The sequence below is a fragment of the Micromys minutus genome (genome assembly GCF_963924665.1).
Source record: "Micromys minutus genome assembly, chromosome: 27".
Taxonomy (NCBI): domain Eukaryota; kingdom Metazoa; phylum Chordata; class Mammalia; order Rodentia; family Muridae; genus Micromys; species Micromys minutus.
Window position 1 is genome coordinate 27,255,844 of NC_137962.1, and position 24,249 is coordinate 27,280,092.

The window sequence follows — 24,249 nt, forward strand, 5'->3', positions numbered from 1 at the left end:
TCTTTTGAAAATTTCAGCTAAACTGCCCCTTTATTCTGAAGGCACATTTACAACTTTTGCCAAAAGGATCCACGACTGTGTTTATCTGGCAGATATCCACAGAGAAGTCAAAGGAAGGAAGGGGGAAAAATCCTTTAAGGATTATGAACTTCCTGGCTCAGCAGCTGTCAGTAGCTTCTCCAGTTACACACAAGCATTTGGAAGCACAGTGCCCTTCCAGGGTCTGTTTGTGTTTCAGACCTCTCTCAGTAGGTGGATGGGAAGGAAGTAACCACAGTTGACAGGGTGCACTCCTTTGAGTTTGTTTTATAAAAGGAGAAATACATACCCTTGACAGTTGCGCTCTAAAAGAATATACACTCAAATGCATGCCAGTGGGGGACTGGAAGAAAGAAACACCAATGATATGCCTCTATTATGTTTAAAATTGTGAAAAATGTTTAACAGAGGGGAAAAAAAACCTCACCCAGCATCCGCCATAGACCCTGTGGAGGTCAGTTTTGAGCTATATGGGCTTCAGACTCCATTGTCAAGCAATTCCGATAAACATCTATCTACTTTTAACTGTTCACCTTTCAGCTTGTCAAGAAGTCTCCTTGGGTTCTCTTTTGTCCAAATTCAATTTAATTGCTACTCTCCTAGAGTCCACACTTACATTTTAGTTCAGTCTCTATTCTCCATCTCTGTAGCTAGGTGACCAAGGAGCCTTTGACATTTGAAAGATAAGTTCCGTTCATCTTATAGTTGTCTCTTTAGAAACACATGCTTTAGTATTCAGTAAGCTGGCTACATCCTTATAGCCACAGAGATTATGTACAGAGTAAGGGATAAGGGGGATGGGGAGGATCTCTCAAAAGGAACCAAAATAGACACTTCTGAATGTATAGATGGAGGGGGAGGAATGGGAGGACCAAACAGAGAGGGAGGGGAGAAAGGGTGAAGGAGTGAACTCAGGAATGAACCACTAAAACTAAGGATCATTTGAAGGGTAGTATGAAACTCACAATAGTAAAAACCTTATTAAAATATATACATAAGTGAAAGGAATCTGTATAGAATTTTGGAAGAGACAAGGTGTGGGGCAGTGGACCGTGCCACCAGACACAACTTGATAAGGTCAAGAGAATTCAGGAACCCCACAATTCTCATAGTCGAGAATGGTAGGCATTTAAATCTACTCCTGACCAGGTTCCTGCCCTGGTACACCTGACTACGACACCCCCTTGAAAGGACTGTGACAATTGGTCACATAGAGACACCTTCCACATGGAGATGAGGCATCCCTAACATCTCACACCAAGCCAATAGAAAGCATCTGCCTCTATATCTTAACCCTTCCCCAAATGTTTATGAGGTCCTATCCGCAAGGAATGAAGGGCATGAGTTGTCTCAGCAAAGGTATCCTTAGAGGGCCTGTCTTACGGAGCTCTAACACTCCAGGAAAGCATTTTCCCTCCAGAAGCTTCCCTCAATAGACCTTGACATGGTCTATGTAGCAATCCTGTGTGTGCAATCCTGTCCACAGCCACTTTCTGGGCCATTCCTTGCTCCAGCCTTCCCTCAGAAAGCTGTAACTCTTTGACTGCTCCAGCCAGGCCAGCCTCATAAGAGTTATGAGTTGCCTTGGTCATTGTGTCTGTTCATAGCAGCAAGACCCTAAGACAGTGGTCAAGAACCTGAGACTACAATAGCCATGGGCCTAGGGGAAAACCAAATACCATCATTCTGCTAAAGAAACATAGGAATGAAATGACTCCTAATGACATTCTGCAATGAGCTTAGATCAGTATCCTGCTCAGCTATTATCAAAGAAGCTTCTTCTTGCTGCAGTAAATGGAAACATACACAGACTGGCAACTAGACAATGTACATAGCATCAGAGTCCTTGGAATTTTGTCTTTAAAATCCTGTCTTTGAAAAATTCGGTCTTCTGAGATGAAGAGATGGTTCAGCCATTAAAGGTAAGGATAGCAACCAAAAACATGCAAAATTGGTCTTCTCACTCAAGAGTGGGGAAGAATCAATGGTTTCTAGAAACTAAATAGAAATATAGAAAATGAATATCCATGGGAATAGGGCTGGGGAAGGTCAGAAAAGGGCTGTGCAGCCTGAATTTTGGCTGTTGACTTTTCTCTAGAACTCCATCTTGCAATAAGGGTTGAATGTCGAACAGTATCCTCTGTGGTAAATTATCAAATATAAACATGCTGCTTTAAATGTGTTCTCTTCGGTAATGAGGCCTGTTATTTAGGATATGACAATCCATATAGATGGTAGATGCACAAAACTGGTGATCAGCTTTGTGCCAGCATAGCATATGTTCTGTTGCGTTTCAAAATAGCACCGTCCAGTGCTTTGTCTCTCCACTTCATGATGGCCGCAAACACCCTTCTCTGGATGAAATGAGCTTAAAAACAAAGGGCTGCCTCCTTCATTTCCACCCTATTATCTGACAGAAGCACTCATAGCTTTGTGAGCGTGTGTGTGTTGGATGCTTTGACGTATTTGGTGAAACACTCAACAATAACTTCAGGTAGAAAAACTAGGATCATATTTTCCTTCATAGTTTGAAGAACAAATAACTTTTAGGGGGAAAAAAAGAGGATACCTAAAGGATTCCAGCTTTACTTTTTTATTATGCTATTTTTTTTTAATTGAGAATAGATTCCTTCTAAGATGCCCTTGATTTGTTTGCTTGCAAGTGTATTTAAGATTTAGTCATACAGATCATTCTAGCATGTACTTCACACACGGAAGAAAGATGCATAGGACAAAGTCCCTTGGTCTGAGGAGGGGCAGAGACTTAAAGTGGGAACAAAGCAATGTCACACATGCTAGCAAGTAGAAGCTAGAAGGCAAGATCCAGCTGCCTCAACTGTAGCCTGTTAAATGTTTAACAGGTAGAGAGTATCTTACTCTTGTCTTTTGATTTCTATCTCCACTGAGTGGGAGAAAGTTTGATACAGAGAATTAAGACCAGAACAGAGGATAAAGACTTTCCCAGACAAAGGAAAACAAATATACAAAAAATGATCAAGTCAGTATGTTTGGGGAACATCATGTAATGTGTGTATAGGTTCATAGCATCCCAAATGGTGCTGGGTCTGTGGGAGATAAACATGAAAGGAGAGAAAAAAAACCTCTGTGTGCCATGGACTTTACATTTCTTTTTTTTTTTTTTTTTCCTTTTTTAAAAGATTGGATATTTTATGTATTTACATTTCAAATGTTATCTCCTTTCTCCACTCTCCCATATTCCCTCCCCCTCCTTCTATGAAGATGCTCCCACTCCTACCCACCCACCCCACCTCATTGCTCTGGGATTCCCCCTACACTGGGGAAAGACTGCATTTCCTAATAAAGGCTTGGATTTCTCAAAGTAAAACATTCAAGAATTCACAAAGCTGCAGCAAAAGCTCATGGTACCTTCTTGGGGTACCAGGTTGTGGAAGTTGGGGCACCGGGATTCAAAGAAAACGATACAGATGATGATTTATACTTGTGGGTATACAAAACCACAATGCGTCTGTTAAAGAATGAAATGCAAATTTCCACATCACTGTAAGGAAATAAGACTGAAAACATGCATAGAATTGCTCTTGAGGGTGTACACACAGACACTGGGCAACCACCCCCATGGTCTTCATTATTCCTGTAGCAGAAAGCACCAACCGAGCAGTGCTTCCAGGAGCAGAAAGAACTGCAGGAGCATTCTCAGCAACCTGGGATGATGGCGTGAAATAGAGACAAAGCAGGAAGACAGGAAGAGGTGGCTTGCAGAGATGCTCCAGACAGAAGTGAGATGCTTTGCCATCAGTGGAGTGAAAGGCGGGAAGAAATCAGAGCTAGAGCCAACTCTCTGATGTGGGCTACTTTACCTAAAAGTACTACTACTATTATTTTTAGGGAGAGTTTTGAAGGACCCAAGTACCCAGGGAGTCTAGCAAACTAGTAAATGCTGGCACCAAGTGTCCGAGCTAAGCTGTTGAAGGAATCACGGAATAGCTCCAGGTAGGTGGGTAGATTGGGGAAGCCAAAGAGCTAGATGGCATTGAGCCTTGGTTTCACCCGAGACGCCTTCATATTTTGAAAATGAGAGCCCATTGCTATTCACCATGGGGTTTTAATCAGCCATGCACTATGTCATCAAATTCTCATACACAGCTAATTTGGAAGTAGGTACATGAAAACATTATCTCTAATGTTAATCCCACTCGCTACACCGATAGGAGTGTTAGTTTCATAAAGTTAATATTTAATTCAGGAATCATTAAAATTTAATTTTAATGTTTTGGTTGACACAGATTTTAGACATTTTGGAGTGCCATGTACCGTTCCAATTATATGTACATACTGTGTAAATGCTCAAATAAGGGTGATCATATTTATCTCCTTGGACACTGAATTTCTTGTGATGAAAAAATGTAAAGTAGATTTTTCTAGGTTCTTGAACAAAACCATAAATGGCATGGCACCTATAGTCCTCCAGTGTACAACAGACCACCAGTTCCCCCAAGTTACCACAGCTCATTTCCTTTGGCCATTATTTTCCCATCATTCTCTTAAAAACTTATTAAATAAAAATTACATCATAAAAAGGAATGAAAGCAGCCAACTATTAGTGAGACTATTCTCACATGTTACTTGTAAGAATGGAATCCAGTATATTCTAAAACAACTTTCACACACACACACACACACACACACACACACACACACATACACACATATGAATTTCAGTTCAGAAAAACTTCTTTCCATAAAGACAATTCTGAAACATAGACAAAGGTTTATGCACTAAGCAGGGATAAGATAAATACCCAACACACTAGTAACCATAGTAACAAGAAGGTCATGCACACAGAAGAGGGACAGAAGATGGTGTGTCACACAGAGAATGTCATTATTGGATGCTACTGGTGTCTCAGGTGGCACAAGTGCAGAAGAGAGGACACAAGGCAGTTAGTATGGTCCTCGGCCAACAATACAGCTATTGTCTGCACAGAACGCACTGTGTATCTTTACTTAATACCCAGTGAACGCTGCTAACCAAACACAGACCAGGGCCTTAATCAGCAGCTTACATTCTCCAGAAGGGAGATGAGGAGCTACACTACCTGAGGTTTTCAACGTTCACTTTAAAGACAAAGTAGGGGGAGAAAAATCCAAACTAAATTTCTTTTTTTCTCTCTAGTTAAATATCCAAGTGCTGTATGTAGATAAATATGCTTCGCAATCATTACAGACTATACCAACTATTTGAAACTAGCAAATGTCTACGAATTATGCATAAAGGTGCTCAGAACCTAAAGCTAAAAATAGGTATACCATGGGGAGAAATGCAGTTTACTCCCCGTTAATGCACACTACAATATTGATACAGTGTGTGCTCTCGTGAGTGGCATGCACACCCTATACACACTCACACAGTATAGACTGAGAGGCTAGTAATGTTAAAACCCTGAAAAAAATGAAAATGCATTGGCCAGGCATCTGTCTCGTGTTGCTCATGGCAGCTGCAGCTGAGGAGCAGAAGCTGACAGGTGAGTTCAGAGTCAACCCGAGGTGTCCCCGAGAAGCTCCCCCATGTGGGACAGGGCAACTCATCACGTTTCTCCCAAGGTCTGTTTATAAAATGGAGTTAGCACCATGTTCATACTGCTTGCTGATTTCCCCCCACAGTCCCACTGGCATCTCAAAGGAAAACTGAAATCCTGGCACATTAGGGAAGGCAATTTTCATCATTTCCGCTGCTGTGGGGCATTTGAGAAATCAGCGGGGGGAGAGGGGGTTTGCAAATATTCACCTTAAACACAACCTTTGATAGCTTTAACGGAATCCAAGGCAATTGTCTGTATGTGTATGTGAGTGTCTTCAAACACAAAGAGCATGTTGGCCCTTAAATATCCTTTATTCTGGCGGTGTACGGAATTCTCGTTTTCTAGCTAGACTCTTGGCATAGTGCACGTGTCCATGGTTACCTTGTTGAATAACTAACTTGGAAAGTTCAATTTGCTTTCGCTGTTTGCTTTTCAAATAAGGCTGGGTGCAGTTATAATCAGTGAGGTGAAACGCAGATTTGTTCCATGTTTGTTTTATAAAATAATATAACCCAATCAACAGCAATCCTAATCTCATTTTATTCTGTCAGAAAGCTCAAAGAATTACAATAACTTTGATGACTTCTCAACCCGTGGCCTCGTTTTATAATCATGCTTGAAGGAAGACTTCTTGTTCCTAGTAGGCTCTCACAATTTAGAAAAATGATTCAATTCAATAAACATGGGTGTTAAAATTACAAAGCTCTGACTTGCTTCTGCCTGAAATATTAAGATTGCATTACATGGGATTCTAAACTTTCAACCCTAATTAAAGTTTGACAAATATGAAAATTAAAGCAGCCTTGCAAGGTGTTGGTCAACTAGGATATGTCTGAATGTAAAAGGTAGCCACATTCCAGGACTGTGGAGAAATCAGGGTATGTAGTCCTAGGGACACTGGATCCTGTCATTTCTCACCTGTTTGAATGAGAACATTGATTTGGAACAGATTACCAGTCTCTTGTGAAACTATCTTGTGAAGATGGTGACAATGATTCTTTATTATATTTACTTTGTAAGATTAGCTGAAGTGTTGGGGGGAGCCTTTCACATTATATTTCAAAGGACTCACTATCTGAGGCCAGAGCCTCACCTAGAGACAGAGTGATGTCTCAGGCCAAGGAAAGAAAGTGTGTCACAGAGCCTGGAAGTTCAAGTTCCAGTATGTGACAAGTCTCTAGCCTTCAAGATTCCAGAAGACATGATTAGGACAACTGGAAGTCATGGAAGACCATTGATCGGCATCCACATGAGCCTAATCCACACAGCCACAGTAACACACCGCCTTTCATGTTCCAGTCATGAAAGCATTTTCATACTTCGTCTGGATCAGGGTTCAAACCAAAATAGTTTCTATAACCTGACTCTTACTAAGGGTACTTCTCTAAAAGGTTGATTTTTTTTCTGCCTGTGTGGTCAGTGGTTTAAAATTATTTTGGATATTTCTTGCATGTCTATGAAAGATGACTGAGAGGCTGAGAAGAGGCAGGTGAGATACATGCTTGTTGTGGGAACCTCTCCAACCCAAATGAGCCCATGAAAAGAAAACACAACTCAGTTAACATGAATACAAGCTGCGCGCCTAGATGGGGCAGATCAACCACTACACTACTCGGTTCCCCAGCTATGAGATCCCTTAGAACTTGCGGTTTCTCCACGTGCTTCAGCTCCATCTTCCTTCCACTCCTCTTCTTCCCCTTAGCCTCTCTCTCTCCCCCATCGACTCTTCAGCCCCACCTTCCCGTCTTCTCCCGAGCCACCAGCTCTTGCCTTGATTTTACAAGTTAAAATGGGTAGAAAGTTTGGATGAAGTCACCTGACTACATGATTCAGTCCTTGTCCTAGGCAGCCCCTCTTGGGGAAGCACAATTAGCATCAAATACAAACAGCATCAGGGCAACCCACCCACATGCCAGTGAGCTGCCAGTTCTGAGTATTGAACGCTTTATGTTTTCTTAACCTGTTTCACCTCTGCTCTCTGATGTACTGAGACACTGAGTTGGTGCAGACAATCCTTCTTATGGCCTCCTGGTCCAGGATGCTTCAGATCCAAACTTTCCTTTTATCACCAGCTCCTTTGTCCACTTTTTGGTTTGTTATTTCGCTCCTGTTGAATGAGCACTTTACGTAGAAGTTATGGGGAGGCACAGTGGTAGGTTAAAGGACATGTCAAATGTGGCCTGGAAGGATGGCTCAGAGGTTAAAGAACTTATTGTCCACGTGTGAGGATCCAAATTCAGATCCCCAGAACCCTCATATATGTCAGATAAGCATGGTGACCCACTTAGAATTTTGGCACGTGGAAGGTAGGGACGAGCAAGGGGGGACAGCTGGCTCACACTGACTATCCAGACTAGCTGCTTTACAAGCTCTGAGTTAAACAGAGAGGCCTTGCCTCAAATAACAACGTAGAAAGAAAGCAACGACTTCCAATAACAACCTCACACTTTTATATGCATGAACACACACTTTTGTGCACATGGAATCTCACAGGAGTGACCAGATGTCTACAATTCACACCCACCCACCCACACAGAGAGAGAGAATTTGAAATTCATACCAAATCTAAGTTTTATAACTTTACCTGATGATAGTTAATATTGATAAGAGTTATATTTTTAATTTAAACTTTATTTTTTCTCCATCTTGTACCCTCCGTAGAAGTACATACTGAAACAGAACTGATATTAGTATGAAAACAAATGACTCTAAGAACATGTGCTGAGAAGGGAAAGGACATTCTTGTTGTTGCTCCGTGGCCTGCTTCTCTTAAATCTCTCTTTGAGATAGAAGAGGGGGAAGGGTCTCATCCCCTCAGAAGCTGCTTTATAAGACAGTTCTGGACCTTGAAAATCCTTATTTATTCTGTCATGAAATGTTCACCAAGGTCCCACTCTGAGACAGATGCCATGATGGGATGGATAAACAGGACAGACAGACAGACAGAGTTCCACTTTCATGTAGAAAAACTTAGCAATCTACACAGTAAACTGAGGAGCCTTCTCTGAGGCAACCTTGTAAATTATGAAGCTGGTCAGAAATATGACTGGTATCTAATAAATTATATTTCTGGATGGTAGGGGTGTGTGTGTGTGCTTGTGTGCCTGTGCGTGTTTGTGTTTGAGAGGATTCTGCACACCTCATAACTATTATTTAACCGTGAGAGGGATGGGATAAGCTTAAATTCTCACACATACTCTGCCTCTGTCTAGCACCAAGAATCACACTCTGCATGGCAGCAATGGCAAAGGTTTCCTTTTGTTTTGTGCGCCTTGCCCAGGGGAAGCTAATTAATGCACTAAATGCTTATTCTTATTTTTACACACTGGCCACGGTGTTCCAACCTTCAGTTACCACGTACACAGACACGTGCCGTCTCCTTTCCACTTTAATCTCAGTTCAAATACATTTTAAGCTTCCTCTTGCTGCCATTTCCCGAGCACGTAGCTCAGGCTTGTGTGCGAGTTACTTCCTGATCTTAGGGGGACGGTATAAGTGGTTTCCATTAACACAGCTAAATGATAAACACCTGAAAGTCAGACACAGTTGATTGATTTTTTCCTCCTTGTGTTGCAATGAGATGTGCAGTACTACTAAAATTTTACGTATTTCTGACTCTCCCACCAGCCCTGACTTTTGAGATTTAACGACAGGTCCCACAAAACCAAAGCATGATGAAAGAAAACTGAAAAGCCGCTTCCTCCCTGCAGCAGGCAGAGGCAAATACATCTGTGCTAGAAGCTAGGTGGAGAACGGTGTGTCTCTTGGAGGCTATCCTGTAAATTATTTCTGGTGGAGGCTGGATTTGAGACCTGCTTCTGACTTGCTAAGGGCTATGTATGATTTATTTCAACCTTGTCTTTCTCGAAGGGAAAAGTGAACAGAAAAATATAGAACAGAAGTTTAATCCTCTGTAGTATTCTGTCAGGGAGCCCCGAAACTCTTAAAATAGAAACAATGTTTAAATTCATCCCCTCAAAAATAAAAGTATAATTATGTTTTTTTTTTTTTTTACTTAGAGGACAAGTGCCATGGTTTTTTTGTTTGTTTGTTACACCCATACCATACACACACACACACACACACACACACACACACACACCAGAGACAGGGAGGTAGGTAGGTAGGTAGGTAGGTAGGTAGGTAGGTAGATAGGTAGGTAGATAGATAGATAGATAGATAGATAGATAGAGAGATAGATAGGTAGATAGATAAATAGTTAGATAGATAAAACAAATTCAAAGTCTGAATCATTTTCTAGAAACTGGTCCTCCAAGGAGTTGTTCTTAAATACAATGGGGGGAATCTTAAACCCAGTCAAATATTTTTCTTGCAGAAAGTAGTGATAGGTCATGTTGAGGTGTGGGTTGTCATTAACGTTCTAAGGAGATTCCTAACACACTAGGGTCACCACAATGATGACACATGATCAATAACATCTTCAAAAATCCACCCACTATCCATCTAGGCTTCAAGGAAAGCCCTGAGCTTATCAGTTTAAAAGATCTGCATGTTTAAAATAGCCCATATGTGTGTTCATAAAATAGATGAATTCTGTTCTCTTGGGCCAATAAATCATGTACTAAAATGTCTACTTATGTACTGATTAGATACATAATCATCTCTGGTTCCGACTCAGTCATAAGTTGGTCTATAAAAACTTGCCTAAAGACTTGCATGATCTGCATTGGAGGCAGCACAGAGTGAAATCCTTAGAACTTTAGACAGTGCATCTATGATGCTCGTTTGTTCCGAGGAAGGCCAGGAGCTCCGTCTCTGTAGGTTTTATCCCATCCTGCTTTTAAGAGGCAGGGAGAAAACAAAAACACTACACTGCAAATTATTTGACAGCTCTGAGGTAAGGCATGGGCACACAGACCCATAGACATAGCCTAGGTACTGCTTAGACATTATCCTCGCAAACTGTGCCCTGCCCCATCTCTAGATAACCATATGTAAGCCACCTGTCCCTTTCAACTGGCTCCCCTGCAGAATGCGTTGCTCCTCACCATCTCACAGCCAGAGTGTTCTTTCACAGAGCATCACCAGGTCATACTTTGCTTCAGCAACCGCATCTCAGAATCGAGGTACAAGGCGATTCCAGACAGCATCTTCTCACTTTGCCTCACCTCCTCCCACTCAGGCCTTCAGCAGGAGCAACAGCCTTCCTTTTTACTATTCACTGAGCTCCCTACCAACAAACCTTGTAGTGGTTTGGCTGAAAAAAAAATGTTCCCTGTACTGATGGCTTGGGCATTTAAATACCTGATCTCCAGTTGGTACCACCGTTTGGGGAGGCTTAGGAGATGTGGCCTTCCTGGAGCAAGGGTGTCACTGGGGCTGGGCTTTGAGACTTTAAACATTTTGCCATTCCCAGTTCACTCCCTGTTTCTTAGTTCCCTGCTGACAGTTTAGTGAGTAAGGTCTCAGACTCTGGCCCAACCACCATGCCTCTACTCTCCCTCAAGGGCAGTTGTCCATCTAATCTCAAGCCTGGTCAGGATATTTTATCACAGACATTAAGAAAAGTAGCTGAATGAGTCTGCTTGGGCCTTTGATTTCAATTTCCCTTTATTACAGTTTTTTTCCCCCAATATAGTTCCATCTTTTCCCCCCTCTGGGTATCACATGAGAGAGAACTTCCTGACCACCATGTATAATGTCAGAACAACCTATCCCAATCTCACGAGTCTCCCTCCTCAGCGGGTCACTTCTACCGCTCAACTCTCAGCCTTTCACTAGAATGCATGTGTTCCCGTGTTGTGTTCAGTCCCAGTGTTCCTCCCTAGAAATTAAGCTACATTAGGACAGGACAGGAGCATCCACCAAGTTCATACTTTGGGGTGTTGAGTTCCTTAGGGAAAATGAGTATGTGTGTGTATGCATATATATATGCATGCATGCCTGTGTTGTGGGTGTATGCTCACGTACACACACATGTGTGTGGTCTCTGCCGACTTCTTTGACTGCCAGAGTGATGTGTCTGTCTGTTAAGAAAGAGAACGAACAACCTTCTCATTCTGAGCTAGAGCCCTCGCTCTGACCACTGAATCTATCTAGTAAGTGGCAAATGAAGCTTATTCCTTAAGTTTATGTCTCATTCTCAGATGTATAGGGTGCATACATCTCTATGTATATATATATATATGTATATATATGTGTGTGTGTGTGTGTGTGTGTGTGTGTGTGTATACATATATGTGTGTGTGATAATGAAACCTTAGAGAAACTGAGCTCATCTCAGATAGTAACAGAAGCACAGCACATGTCAGCTTTCACGTTGAACATGCAAAACATGAAGACAGGATTAGCATCTGTAGTTCTGCCGCCTCCTCCCTAAAAGCCATGTGCTGGACAGACTCTGGTAATGGCAGTACGGGAAATAGATTTTAAGCCACGAGGGCTGCTGTGTGTTACCATAGCAAACTGGAGAGCTCTGGGTAGAACCCCTATTTTCTGCTGAACTAGGTGATGTATCCTTCAGGGCTTTGCCTGTGTCTCCACCCGTCTTAAACCATGCACGATGCTCTAATGTGCATGTGTTTTCAGGGCCGAAGGCTGTCATGGCAAATGTTTTACTTCTTTATTTTAATTTCATAAGAACACTCTTTACTTCAACCCTTCAAAAAGGTCTGTTTGGCAAAAAAAAAAAAAAAAAAATCACAGTTGACAGAAAATTGATGACAATGATGGTGTGGTTGGTAGATTATAAGACTGTGGAGAGCTCTTCTGAATGCTTAGCAATGACATTGTCTTGATATTGGTATCTACTAAGGATAGATACTGACCGAAATGCAAGTATAGTCCAGCTCCTGAGAGGCGTATAGAATTGGAAGGATGTGTCTCTATAATGGGACATTAATGACATTACCAATTATTCAAGACTCTTTGCTCTTAAGTTGCTTAGCCTCCTCGCAGATACATCCAGAATATTGTCTTATTTTAATAAAGCCGCAAGACAGACACATACCAAATGAGCATCTGAAATCATGTAGGAATTCCAATTCCTAAGCCCTATGCATTAACTGAAAACAGTTGGGTTAAATCAGGTGACATGATGCTGTCATTTTTCTTCGTAACTAGGTAGGCGCTTCAGTGCATGCCTATATGTGAATAAGTTTCCAAAGTTGTTCTTAAGGGAGAGGAGGATATAGAAATTCAGCACAAATGACAATGACAAAGCTCAGATATTAGGTGTCACTACCCATCTTCCGAACCCCAGGTGCAGGGAAATAATGACTTCCAAAACCACTGGCGATAACTTTTGCGGAGGGAAGATTTCAAATAAACGTCTGTTTGCTTTAGGTGAGCTTCACTGGGTTGGCTTTGTTTGATTTCAGAGCCTCCTAAAGGTGAAGGCTGCAAGATTTTCTGCTTGTAAAATGGAAAGAACCCTCTGCTGAACTTGTATGACATCATCTGAGGCATTAAAGGGCAGAAAACTGCAGGCGCTCTGCCTGTTTGCCAGCTTCTCTCCCTCCTCCATCTACTGCGTTTCCAAATGTCAAAGCACACCAAATCCAAGATTTATAAACTGAAGAATTGAGAAAATATCAGGATAAGCCCCTAACATTTGTGAAATGTTTTAAGTGCGATCATTAGATGGGCTGCACATGGGTTGCCTGATACTTGATGTGAAGACCACATAGTTTAACAACTGTTGAACAGAGTCTCTCTCCGTTTCTAAAACAGCCAGGAAGCTGCTTTTTTCCGGGTCACAGCTGAATCATAATACAAAGAAAATAGGGTTGTGAACGAGAATATAATTAAATTAATTAATTTTACCAATTAACACCAGGCTACAGAAAGAAAATAGTAACTTCCTTTTTAAACTCTAGAAACTCACTTGAAGAGGGTAAGTATATCTGCTATAATATATATATATATATATACATATATATATACATATATATATACATATATATATATATAAGTTGTAAACAAATTGTTTCAACCTGACGCTGCAAAAATATTTTGCAAGTCTCTTTAAATATGATAGACAAATGACCAGTGACAAACTACTCAAAAGATCTCATCATAGGCATATAATGGACGTGCTATTTTGGATAGTAAATACATTTCTTTGCTATGCAAACCCCCTCCCCAACCATAACTTCATGCAGAAACGTGAAAGGGAATGGTCTTGCCTCATATTCAAAGTCTTCTACTCGGTCCGCGTCGGCAGGCAAGCTGGAAACGTACTCATGGTCTTCATAAAACCCGTGCTCCATTGGATGAAGGGAATGGCAGCTGTGGGGACACAGCAACAGGTCACAGCGGCCACTTTTATGATTGAAGTGGGGTTTAGAACTTCACTTTATTCCTGTCTGCTTTGGAACAAGTCTGTTAGTTAAGGGATTCTGCCTTCAACAGAAGCACTCGTTTTTCATTCTCTTCATGGACGAAGCCCCTCAGTGTTCTGAAGGCTAAGGGGAAGGCTCTGGCTTCTAGTCCCAGTTTGTGATGAGAATTTTCCTGTGGTCCATGATGCTTCCCAGACATCCTCTGGCCTGCTTGCATTCCACCAAGTGTGCCAACACCCATGTGTGCATTTTATTTAGGGCACAACCTACTCAGAGGGGGCACACTATAGTGCAAGACCACTGATGCAAACGGACTGTTCATCAGCATTTTCAGAAGCACCTATTTTTCAGGCTATAAAATATCTACATATTGCTGGCTGTTTCCCAAGACGACCATTCTCTCTTCTAACCAAACCCTATCCTTTGATGAAGGGGATACACATAAGTTGTAAAAAAAACATTTCTGGTGACAGCCCTCTGGCATTGTGGACATTTAGTAAGTTCAGTTACTATAGATTGGTTCTCCTCTCCTAAAAGGTGAGGTCTATGGTGACATCCTCTTACAAGGGAAGTGGTTAGTGGCTGCCTGCATCTTTTTGTTACTGCTATGGCTGCTGGTCTGCTAAAGTTAAGCAATAGGAGCCCAAATAGCAAAAGCAATATGATGTAGCATCCTGATTGTCTACCAGGAAGGTACAACCCCCCCTTCTATGCAAATACTTAAGGAGAAGGTGACAACTCTCTGTCTGGGCATGGATGTGTTCCCTTGCCCTTCAGGTAGGAAGAAGGGAACAACACTGCCACAAGAGAAACTTCAGTCGTTGCTGCCAATATTTCCTGAGTGGCTACCAAGCGCCAGGCTCGGTGCCAAGTGCTGGAAACACACTCATGCACAAAATCCAATTCTTGCCTTATTAAATGAGGATAAGCCACAGAGTGGCAATTCTCGTATAAGAAAGCCATTAAGAAGAAAATATGGACACAGTGGGGTCACATGTGTGGACAGAGATGCTGCAGCAAAGCTCAGGGCTGTGGGACCCGGGAAAAGCATCTCTGTCCGTGAAATAAGGAATGCCAATCTTAGAAGGCAGACTCGGAAACCTGCGGCTAAAGACCTGTGCGGCTTAAGGACCTGTGCATGTGTCTGGCTCCTCATCTGTAACACCAGGATGGTAATAGGACAGGTGCTCTGTCCTAAGGCTGCTGGGAGGGCTCAATGTGGCAGTAACATGAAGCCATTGGGATATTACCCAAAATGTTAGATAAGAGGAGTTAGCTTTCTGAAGCTCCTTCAAAAAAAGCATTTTCTGTAAGGGTATTCCGCTTCAGGTTGTACTCATGAATTTCACTGATGTTTGTCTGCTCATTTCCATTCCTGAAAATAAGTGCTAGGGGTTTTTGGCTTTATATCTGTTCATCCCCGATAGAAGAGCTACTTATTGTGTAGCGGAGGGGTGGGGGACACTGAACACAGGACACACAAACGCACCCTGTATGCTCTCTTGCAGGCTGAGATCTTGTGATGGTTTGTAAATTCGTGGGTCAGGGAATGGCACTATTAGGAGGTGCGGTCCTGTTGGAGTGGGTGTGGCACTGTGGGTGTGGGCATTAAGACCCTCATTCTAGCTGCCTGGAAGTTTGCTAGCAGCCTTCAGAGGAAAATGTAGAACTCTCAGCTCCTCCTGCACCATGCCTGCCTGGATGCTGCCATCTCCCTGCCTTGATGATACTGGATTGAACCTCTGAACCTGTAAAGCAGCCCCAATTAAATGTTGTCATTTATAAGAGTTGCCTTGGTCATGGTGTTTGCTCACAGCAGTAAAACCCCACCTAAAACATGTCTCAAGAGGGACTTTCAGAATCTTGCTTGTACATTAGAATTGCCAGAGGGAGTGCTTGAGAAATTGTTCTTGCTTTGAGTCCACTCTAAATTTTCTTAATTAATTGGCTAGAGGCCCAACTGAGGCCCTTTTAGTGTTCCTTGTGGTCCCCAGGTGAGTCCCTTTTGTACCTGTGACCAACTAAAACAGCCTGCGGAGGGAACTAATAGTCTGAGACTGAGCAGAATAACCTGGGTGTCTTATAAATAGAAGCTGGAGTAGACAAAGCAGTGGAAATTCAGGCCAAGGGGACCATTGCTTTGATGAAGCAAACTCTACACAATGTGGGAAAATCACTTCACACAGAGAAATGTGTGGGGGCCCAAACCAGACAGGCGACCTTATTTAAATAAAATACCCTGCCTTTACATTTTGTAAAACTGAGAGGAAAACTTCCTTTAAATGCTGCTTATTTGAGAGTGCTGTGTTTACTCCGTGGAAAGCCAGGACCCTTTGTTTGCACCTCACCATAGCTGGTAATTGGTTTCTTTGGAGAACTGTGGTTGAATTAAATCAATTTTCTAGGTTCTTTTGTAAAGACAGGAAAAGCAAGGGGGGAGAGAGGTGACTCACATGGGAGAATATGGTGTCAGCAAGTCACCTTCCCCTGAGCTTTAATGAGGCTTTTTGGCAGCTTTGGTGAGAAAAGTTGTTTCCCTGACTAATATTCTGAGCCTTGAAGGGTAGCTAGAGGAAGGGTAGCTGAACAGAGACAAGCTTTTTGCTGTGCAGAGGAAAGTCAGAGTCTAGAGTTCAGCTAATGATATAGCCAGGAGGGTAGCAGCAGGAACAGCTGAGAACTAATTGAAAGCACACACCATGTGGAAATATTTCCAGACAGAGTTGGGAGCATGTCCCTGAGGCTGAAAGCTTCTGGGGTATCTGGCTCTCTTTAATGCCTACTTTCAAGGATAAAGAAACAAACAAAAAGGGTTTTAAGGGAGAGAGAGAGACATACCTGTCTGAAAGTAAGAATGGACAGGTATCTGGCACCGGAGGACTGAGTGGTCGGAGCTTTGCCAGTGCCATGATGTGTTCAAAAGTGATGTCTGTCTGTGTGCTGGCATTCATGAGCTGTACTTCCGGGGCCATGCTGTATGCTGGTCGGCTGAGGGGAGTCCGCCTTAACACCTGTACCACTATGGGTTCCTTGGCAGTTCGAAAGGCCTCCACTGCCTCTTCATGGGTGACCTTTGAGAGATCCTTCCCATTGACCTATGAAGACACGAGGGTAGTGGATGTGTCAGAGTGAAGAACAGAAATGTGCCAGGACAGACTGGCCAGCTCTCAGATAGTGTTTGTATGAATATTTCATAAGTCATTAGCATTTGTTGAACTATCTGCCAACAAAAGGAAGCAACAACTTAATAAACAACACTTGTACATCATTATGAAGCATCTGGAATTAAGAAAACACCATCAGAATTATTAATAAAGTTTTAATCGCTTGATACTGCATTAGAAAATGTTGCTCCAGATCTTCAGGTAGGTAGAAATATTGCACACGTATGCAAACAACACTTCAAAAATTATCAATCTTTTATGATAATTTTAGTACTTAACTAAAAATCCAAAGTTTACTGTTATGGGATATTGTCCGATTTCTTTATACTCATCTTTATTCAAGACCATTTTATTGAATGCAAACATCATATAAAACCATCACATTTCAGCATGGTGAATGAACCAGTAGCATCTCTATCACCAACGAGTTTGTTAACAAGCAGAGCCAATGGATCTACCCTGGACTTGCTGAGTCAGAACTAGGATGTTGATAAAATTCCAGATGACTCATCCATGTTTAAAATGAATGCTAATCTAAAGCCCCCTGAAAGAGGACTCTCTACCTTTCTGGGCCCTCATCCATTTCTGCCTAACTCTTTTTCAAATGGTGTCAAACTACTGTCCTCAAATATGTCCTGATAACATACTCAGTGAGTCAAGGTTTTTGTTTTTAACTAAATATCTCTAGGGTGCAGAATTATCCGAAATTATTTAATCTTGGTTCTTGCAGTTATGAAGAGGAATTTAGTAGCAAAATACTGTCCCAGATGCCCTGGAAATGGTGTCATCACTAGACATCTATCTAAGGCACTAGCCTGTTGGTGAAGCAGTGGCAATTGCCATGAGCTGGCAAACTCTTAACAAGCCTTGAGTGCCCAACAGGAGAGGAAAGTCAAGTTGGTTGTAGAATAATTGTTGACATTCAAATGAGCACATTCTCTCTCTCCAAGTAGACAAAGAAAGTGTGTGTGCTCAGAACACATGTAGGACAAAGGGTAAATGGTGGGATGCCAGATGACAGTATCTCAGCATCTAGAGAAAAGCTTAATGACCTACTTTCTCAATGGACCCTGAAAGAGTTAATGTGCCTTCAAAAAAATGAGCAATTAAGTTTTCACACCAGCAAAACACATCCTAGTTCAGCGTTGTGGATCCCTAGGGAGGTCTGGGTGGTAGTTAGCAGTGTGCACACATTCACCAACCTGTACATTCACATTCTGATTCTTGTCTCTATGGACCAAACTTGAGAAATGACTGTAAAATTCCATTCCAAATTCTACACAGTTTTGGGGTATTTAACCTGGGCATATAGGATAGGTAGACAGAGGACATTTACATACACAGTCATTCATTCCTGGAGTTTTTTTCTCTGGATAACTGTTACCCAGGGCTAGGGCCATCACTATCTCCCTGAGGATGGATGGTTAAAGAATCATAAAGAGACTAGAATGGAACATTGCCGTCCTCCGTGTGTCTTGGTGGAGTCAGTGTTCATGAGTTTCAGATTATGGAGATAAGCAAACATCAGTGAGAAGCTTCAAGGGTCCAGACAGAGGTAAGAGCTGCCCACTCCTTTCCATCCTTTGTCCTTCAGTTTAGTGAAGTCTCTCTTGCCATGTTCCAAGCCCTTTCCTTCTGAAAGAACTCCCAGTGTATTCCTATTTAGCCTCTCCTGGAACTATGTTACCTCTAGGACAGTCTTACATAAAAAACAATCTCTACCTGACAGTGGCGGGGAGAAATCCAGGTTCTCCCTTCCTTTTCAAGGAGTTTTAAGCAATATGTATGGAAAGAGGCTGGACTCAGACACACATTAGTGTCTACTGGTGTAGAAAGTGTGTCTGTGAGCAAGCATGACATCAAGGTGATGTCACTAATCTCGTTTTCCCCCTGACGTGACTGGGTGTCTTGCCTACATGTTAATCTAATTTTTACGTTCAAGTTCAGTACTCATATTTGTTTTAGTGACCTTCAAAGCAAAAACGGCTCTAGAAATTGGGTTTGCAGAGATCATGGAATGTGCTGTGTAAGGTTGCAGACTAGGAGCCGTACAACTGAAACTTGTGAAAGAAAAAAAAAAAAACAACAAATTTAAAACATGTTAAGCTCTTGATCTGCAAAGAGATAAGTCTAGAAATGGATGGGGTGTCATAGGCCCTGAGAAGAAACATATCATTATACTGCTAAATAGTAATAGTTGTCAAATTGCCATCTAAATATTTATATTTGGACCCGTAGAACTGGGTGGTTCCCAGTCTTGGTTAGAGAGCATCTAGAGAATGTCATCCTGAGTGAGATAACCCAGTCACAAAAGAACAGACATAATATGCAGTCACTGATAATGGGATACTAACCCCAGAAATATCTCACAGACTGTGTGAAGTTCAAGAAAAAAGAAAAAAAAAGAATATATTTTAATTAAAATAGAAATGTATCATATCCCCCTTTCCTTCCTACAGTCCCTCCCAGTTTCTCTCCTATCCCCTCAAATTAATAACCTCTTTTCCTATATTATTGTTACATATATACATATGTGTATGTATATGTACCCACAAATACTTAATTACAACCTTATAAAAATGTATCCGTATACTTTTATGCAAAAATGCTTAAGAATCTGTACATTTATCTCTGTTTTTTTAAAATAAAGTTAAAAAAATAAGAGACACATGACTGGTCATAGAGCTGAGAATAAATACCCGAGTTTGTAGCTATCACTGCCACCCCCATCCCAAGGCCTGTGAAACATCCCAGAAGGGACATAAAGAATGTAAGAGCCAGAAGAGGGGAGGGACAATGCAAACTGCTGTCCTCTTGGATGTGACATGACCACTGTGTTCACAAACCCAAGTAGCTGTGCTTAAGACAAGCAGCAGGCCTTTGCAAGATCAGGCCTTGGAAATTCCGGCATGGATAGAGGAGGGGCAAGAAGTCCACGAGTAGCTGAGAAACTGTGGGCAGTGCATGGCTGTTGGGGACAGTGAGTCACTTTTCTTTGGGGAATGTGGTCATTGGTAGACTTCTGATGCTTCAGCGGGCGGTTCCTCATATGTGTGTATATGGGCAGCATATGGGGCTCAGGGAGTTAAAACCGAGACAGAAGACATGAGGCTGCAGAGGGGATGCTTTATGGAGATTCCAGGGAGCTGGATGGTGGTGAGAGGGAGTGGTTGGCTAAAAATGCACTCGATACACGTAGAAAACTCTCTAAGAACAAATAAATATTACACTAAAGATGTTTCTTTCCATAATCATTTCTTGTGTCGCTTGTATGTTTCAGATTGATTTTGACATGTCTAGTCTTTATAAGAATAACTACAGAAATGCCAAATTTACTGAAAAGTGTTTTAAGGTACAGAAAAACAAACAACCCCTCCTCAGCCACCCCCCCACAAGTTCTTATGGTAACATTCAGTGTCTACCAATATTATTAACCTTTATACAGTAAGACTGCTCGCTGTTGAGTCTATGACCTGTATTCATTCACAATCATGGCATTTATATGCAAATTTGATTCTTTATTCTAAGGACAGTCAAATACAATCTTTAAAAAAGACAGTCAGTGTAATCTCAACTCTCTTATTCCCCTGTTGGGCCAAGCTCTTCTCTGTCAGTTACCAATACGGGTGACCTCTATTTTCATAAGCCATTTAATATCTCTCAAAGTAAGGCAGCCTCTAACCTTTAAAGACTCAGATGCCCCACGTGATCTCCTTGAAAATGTGAGGACTTCTAATAACAAACTCTGTTTTGTCACTTCGCCTGAAGTTCATCAACATATTGTTAGCCTTCCAAAAGGTCAGCACTTTATAAATGACGGCTTTCACAACAGAAGAAAGAATAGATTAATTAGGATTTTCTCTGGTAGTTGTCTTGCTCCATTATCTACAGGTATGGCTAGGAGGAAGAATACTGGAAAAATATTTAACATTAATTCTGTAAAAAAAACAAAAAGTGTGCAGCAGGTCAACACATAATTAGTTGCAAACAGTTTTTCCCAGTATTCAAACCATCAGGGGATTTGGAGTCTCACGGAGCCTGTGCTTATGGTTTTGATCCCTCATTGTGCTGTCTTCTTCTCCTTTGTCCTTCTAGATACTTCTATGGTTCAACCTTAAATATGATTTTGTGTGGACAATGCACAGGGCTTATTTCTTTTATAATTTGAGTGTGGAGGTAGAGAAGCCCTCCAGGAAAGGTGCCTAACTTTTTCATAAGCCATTTAAGTATGGAAGCCTCTGACCTCCAAAGGATCCAATGCCCCACATGATTTACAAAATGAGAGACTTATGTGTAGTGTATCCTTGGTGTAAACTTGGTAGTTTATTCATTGATTTTGGGGGAACACAAACATGGGAAGTTAGCCTTGAAAGAAAAATTAGTGGAAATGTTATTTTAAAAAAAAAAAAAAAACACTAAGTCACAGGTTAGATCTCAAGGCCCTCATGCAAGAGGATTTCATAAGTAGTTGTGATTTGAGTCAGGCATGGTGCAGGAAAGAGGAGGGTTTTTTTTTTTTTTTTTTTTTTTTTTTTTTTTTTTTTGTTTGTTTGTTTTCCCCCTCTGTTGAAGGAGTTTTTGAGATGGGATGAGTAGGAGGTCAAGTGCCATAAAACAAAGTAGATGATTTGCATCTGTCCCTAGAATAAGTGGAAGTTAGATAAGGATATTGCAAGCCTACTATGGTTCTATTTCAATGAAGTACATACAGTGCAAACACAGCACAGCTGCAAATATCTGCCCAGTTGCCACGGGATAACAGGCTGGCCATTGCAGAGGGAAGACAACTGTGACCTGAAAAGGAAGGCACCTGACTCAAGGGAAATGGGAGAGCAGACTCAGTATTCGGAAAGTAGGGTACCAGATAAGCCAAGGCAAAGAGGAGGAGGGAGAGATGAGGAACATAGAAGTTCCAGGACAAACAGTGGCAGGGGGCTATCTTCATGCACACAGAAGAACAGCACGGGGACTAACCTTAGACTAGATAGTTGTGTAGATAGGCTATGCTCAAGCAGATTGAATGGTGGCAGGGGACTGGCCTCAGGTAGACTAGATACCGGCGTGAGGCTCTGTCACGCAGACTAGCTTGGGGCCTGGAAGCAAGTGAGAGTTCTTGACTGAATCAAGTGTGGACTGTGATTACCCAGTGAGCACACATGATAGGATGCTAATGTCTAATTGAATGACATTCTCCCCTAGTCCATTCTGCACTGAGAAATAGTCCCAAGATTATATATCTGAGTGACGGCTTGTAATCAACATATAGACATTTTTAGATGTCTGAAACAAGAAAGTCGTGTTTTTAACAGTAATTGGGTTTTTTTTTTTATTATTATATTGGTGGCACAATCTTAAGTGGATAAAAAAAATTCACTTTTAGCAGTCAGTGCAAGTGATGTGTGAATCCTTTTGTTGTGGCAGATGGGTTAATCAATCTATTAACAACCTGTGAATTTAATCAATCTATAACAAACCTGAGAATTTAAGTAAAGATGGAAGCTTTTCATATGTAAACCACATTAGGATAATGTTTGACAAGGCTGCTGTTTAATGGGATCATCTACCCTTGGGGATATACTGCAAAAACTGGTTATTCAAGACATTTTCCAGGGCCCAGCTTCCTCCACTTGGATACAAGCTGCTCTTTTCTTGATTGTCCCTCCACATCCAACTATATACACAATTCTCCTGAAGACCAAGAAAAGAACAGGTCTCTACTTTGAAGTCCAAAGAAGTTACTCTAATGAGGGGACAGGCATAGAATTGCCATCCAGGGTTGCTAAGAGTTTCAACTCCTCTATGCCTCTTAAGAACAATAAAGGTTTCTAAGCGAGCACAAATGTAAGAGTACTTAATAAGCTGGGCTTGATAGCACATGGATGCTAGCACTTGGAAGTCAGAGACAGATGGATCTCTGTAAATTTGAGTCCACCCTGAACTCTGTAACAAGTTTCATGACAGACAAGGCAACATAGAGAAGCCTTGTATCAAAAAGACAAACAAAACAACAACAAGACCCAGAAGACCTAAGAAGGGAAGAATAATAGTTTGCAAAGATTATGTACAGTTCTGACCCATTTTCTGGTTGAAAATATAAGGGGCAAGAGTGTTATAATTTTGTTTGGTCATGATGTTTTGCCTGATTAATCTATGGGACCTTTTATAATCACTCATATCTGAAATCCGTTATTTCTTTTCTCAGGCTTTAAAGCAAAAAATATTTACTTTTATTGATATTAAATTCTCTACTTATTAACTATAGAGATGACACAGGTCACAGACATAGGAAGTGATACTTAAATTCCTATTAGTGTTTGACATGAAATAACTCTATGTATATATTTACTAATGTATTTCTGACATAATTTTTCAAATTGGTGTGAAAGAATTTCAGCATCTACTTTTCACCCCCAAATTAGGTATGTTGATTCCACGAACACATCTCTTATAAAAGTTGAGTGTAGCATGTGGTAAAAATCCTCATAAAAGTTACTCAGAAGTAAGAATGTGCAAACTTATCCAAGAAGGCTGGGTATGCTTATATACCCAGCACTCTGGAGACTGAGGCAGGATTGTGAGTTTGAGGCTAGCCATGGATATATAGCGAGATATTTTGTCAAATACTTCTTTACGAATGAAAAAAAAAAAAAAAAAAAAAAAACACCATCAGAGATTGACTGTGGTAGTTTGAATATGTGTGGCCCAGGGAGTGGCACTAGTAGGAGGTGTGGCCTTGTTGGAGGAAGTATGTCTTTCTGGGGTTGGGCAATGGGATCTTTCTCCTAGTTGCCTGAAGGCTGGTCCTCACCTCTTTGTGTTCAGAACAAGATGTAGACCTCTCAGTTCCATCTCTAGCACCACATCTGCCCGGACACTGGCATGCTTCTCACCTTGATGATAATGGACTGCACCTCTAAACCTGCAAGCTAGCCCCAATTAAATGTTGTCTTTTATAAGAGTTGCCTTGGTCATGGTGTCTCTTCATAGAAATGGAAACCCTAACTAAGACATTGACTAAATTTGATTTTTTAAAAAAATATTGTTATCAGTAAGTAAAACAATCTGTGCTGGGTATATTCAACATTCATTTAACTACTAAAGCAATGATTGGATTGACCTCAATATCTGTGGTGTTCTGTATCCTTCTTGAGGAGACAGTCCAGTGGTCCAGCTTTTGGAGGA

General features: G+C 41.4%; 1 protein-coding gene across 1 annotated transcript in view; it reads right to left on the minus strand.

Annotated features, from left to right (window-relative positions):
- PDZRN4 (PDZ domain containing ring finger 4) overlaps positions 1–24,249 on the minus strand; it is a gene marked incomplete at both ends in the record, with an annotated part of 346,134 nt that overhangs the window by 51,114 nt on the left and 270,771 nt on the right. The window contains 2 exon segments of the mRNA XM_080939039.1: positions 13,748–13,850; positions 16,742–16,998. Coding sequence (XP_080795165.1) covers positions 13,748–13,850; positions 16,742–16,998 — 360 coding nt within the window.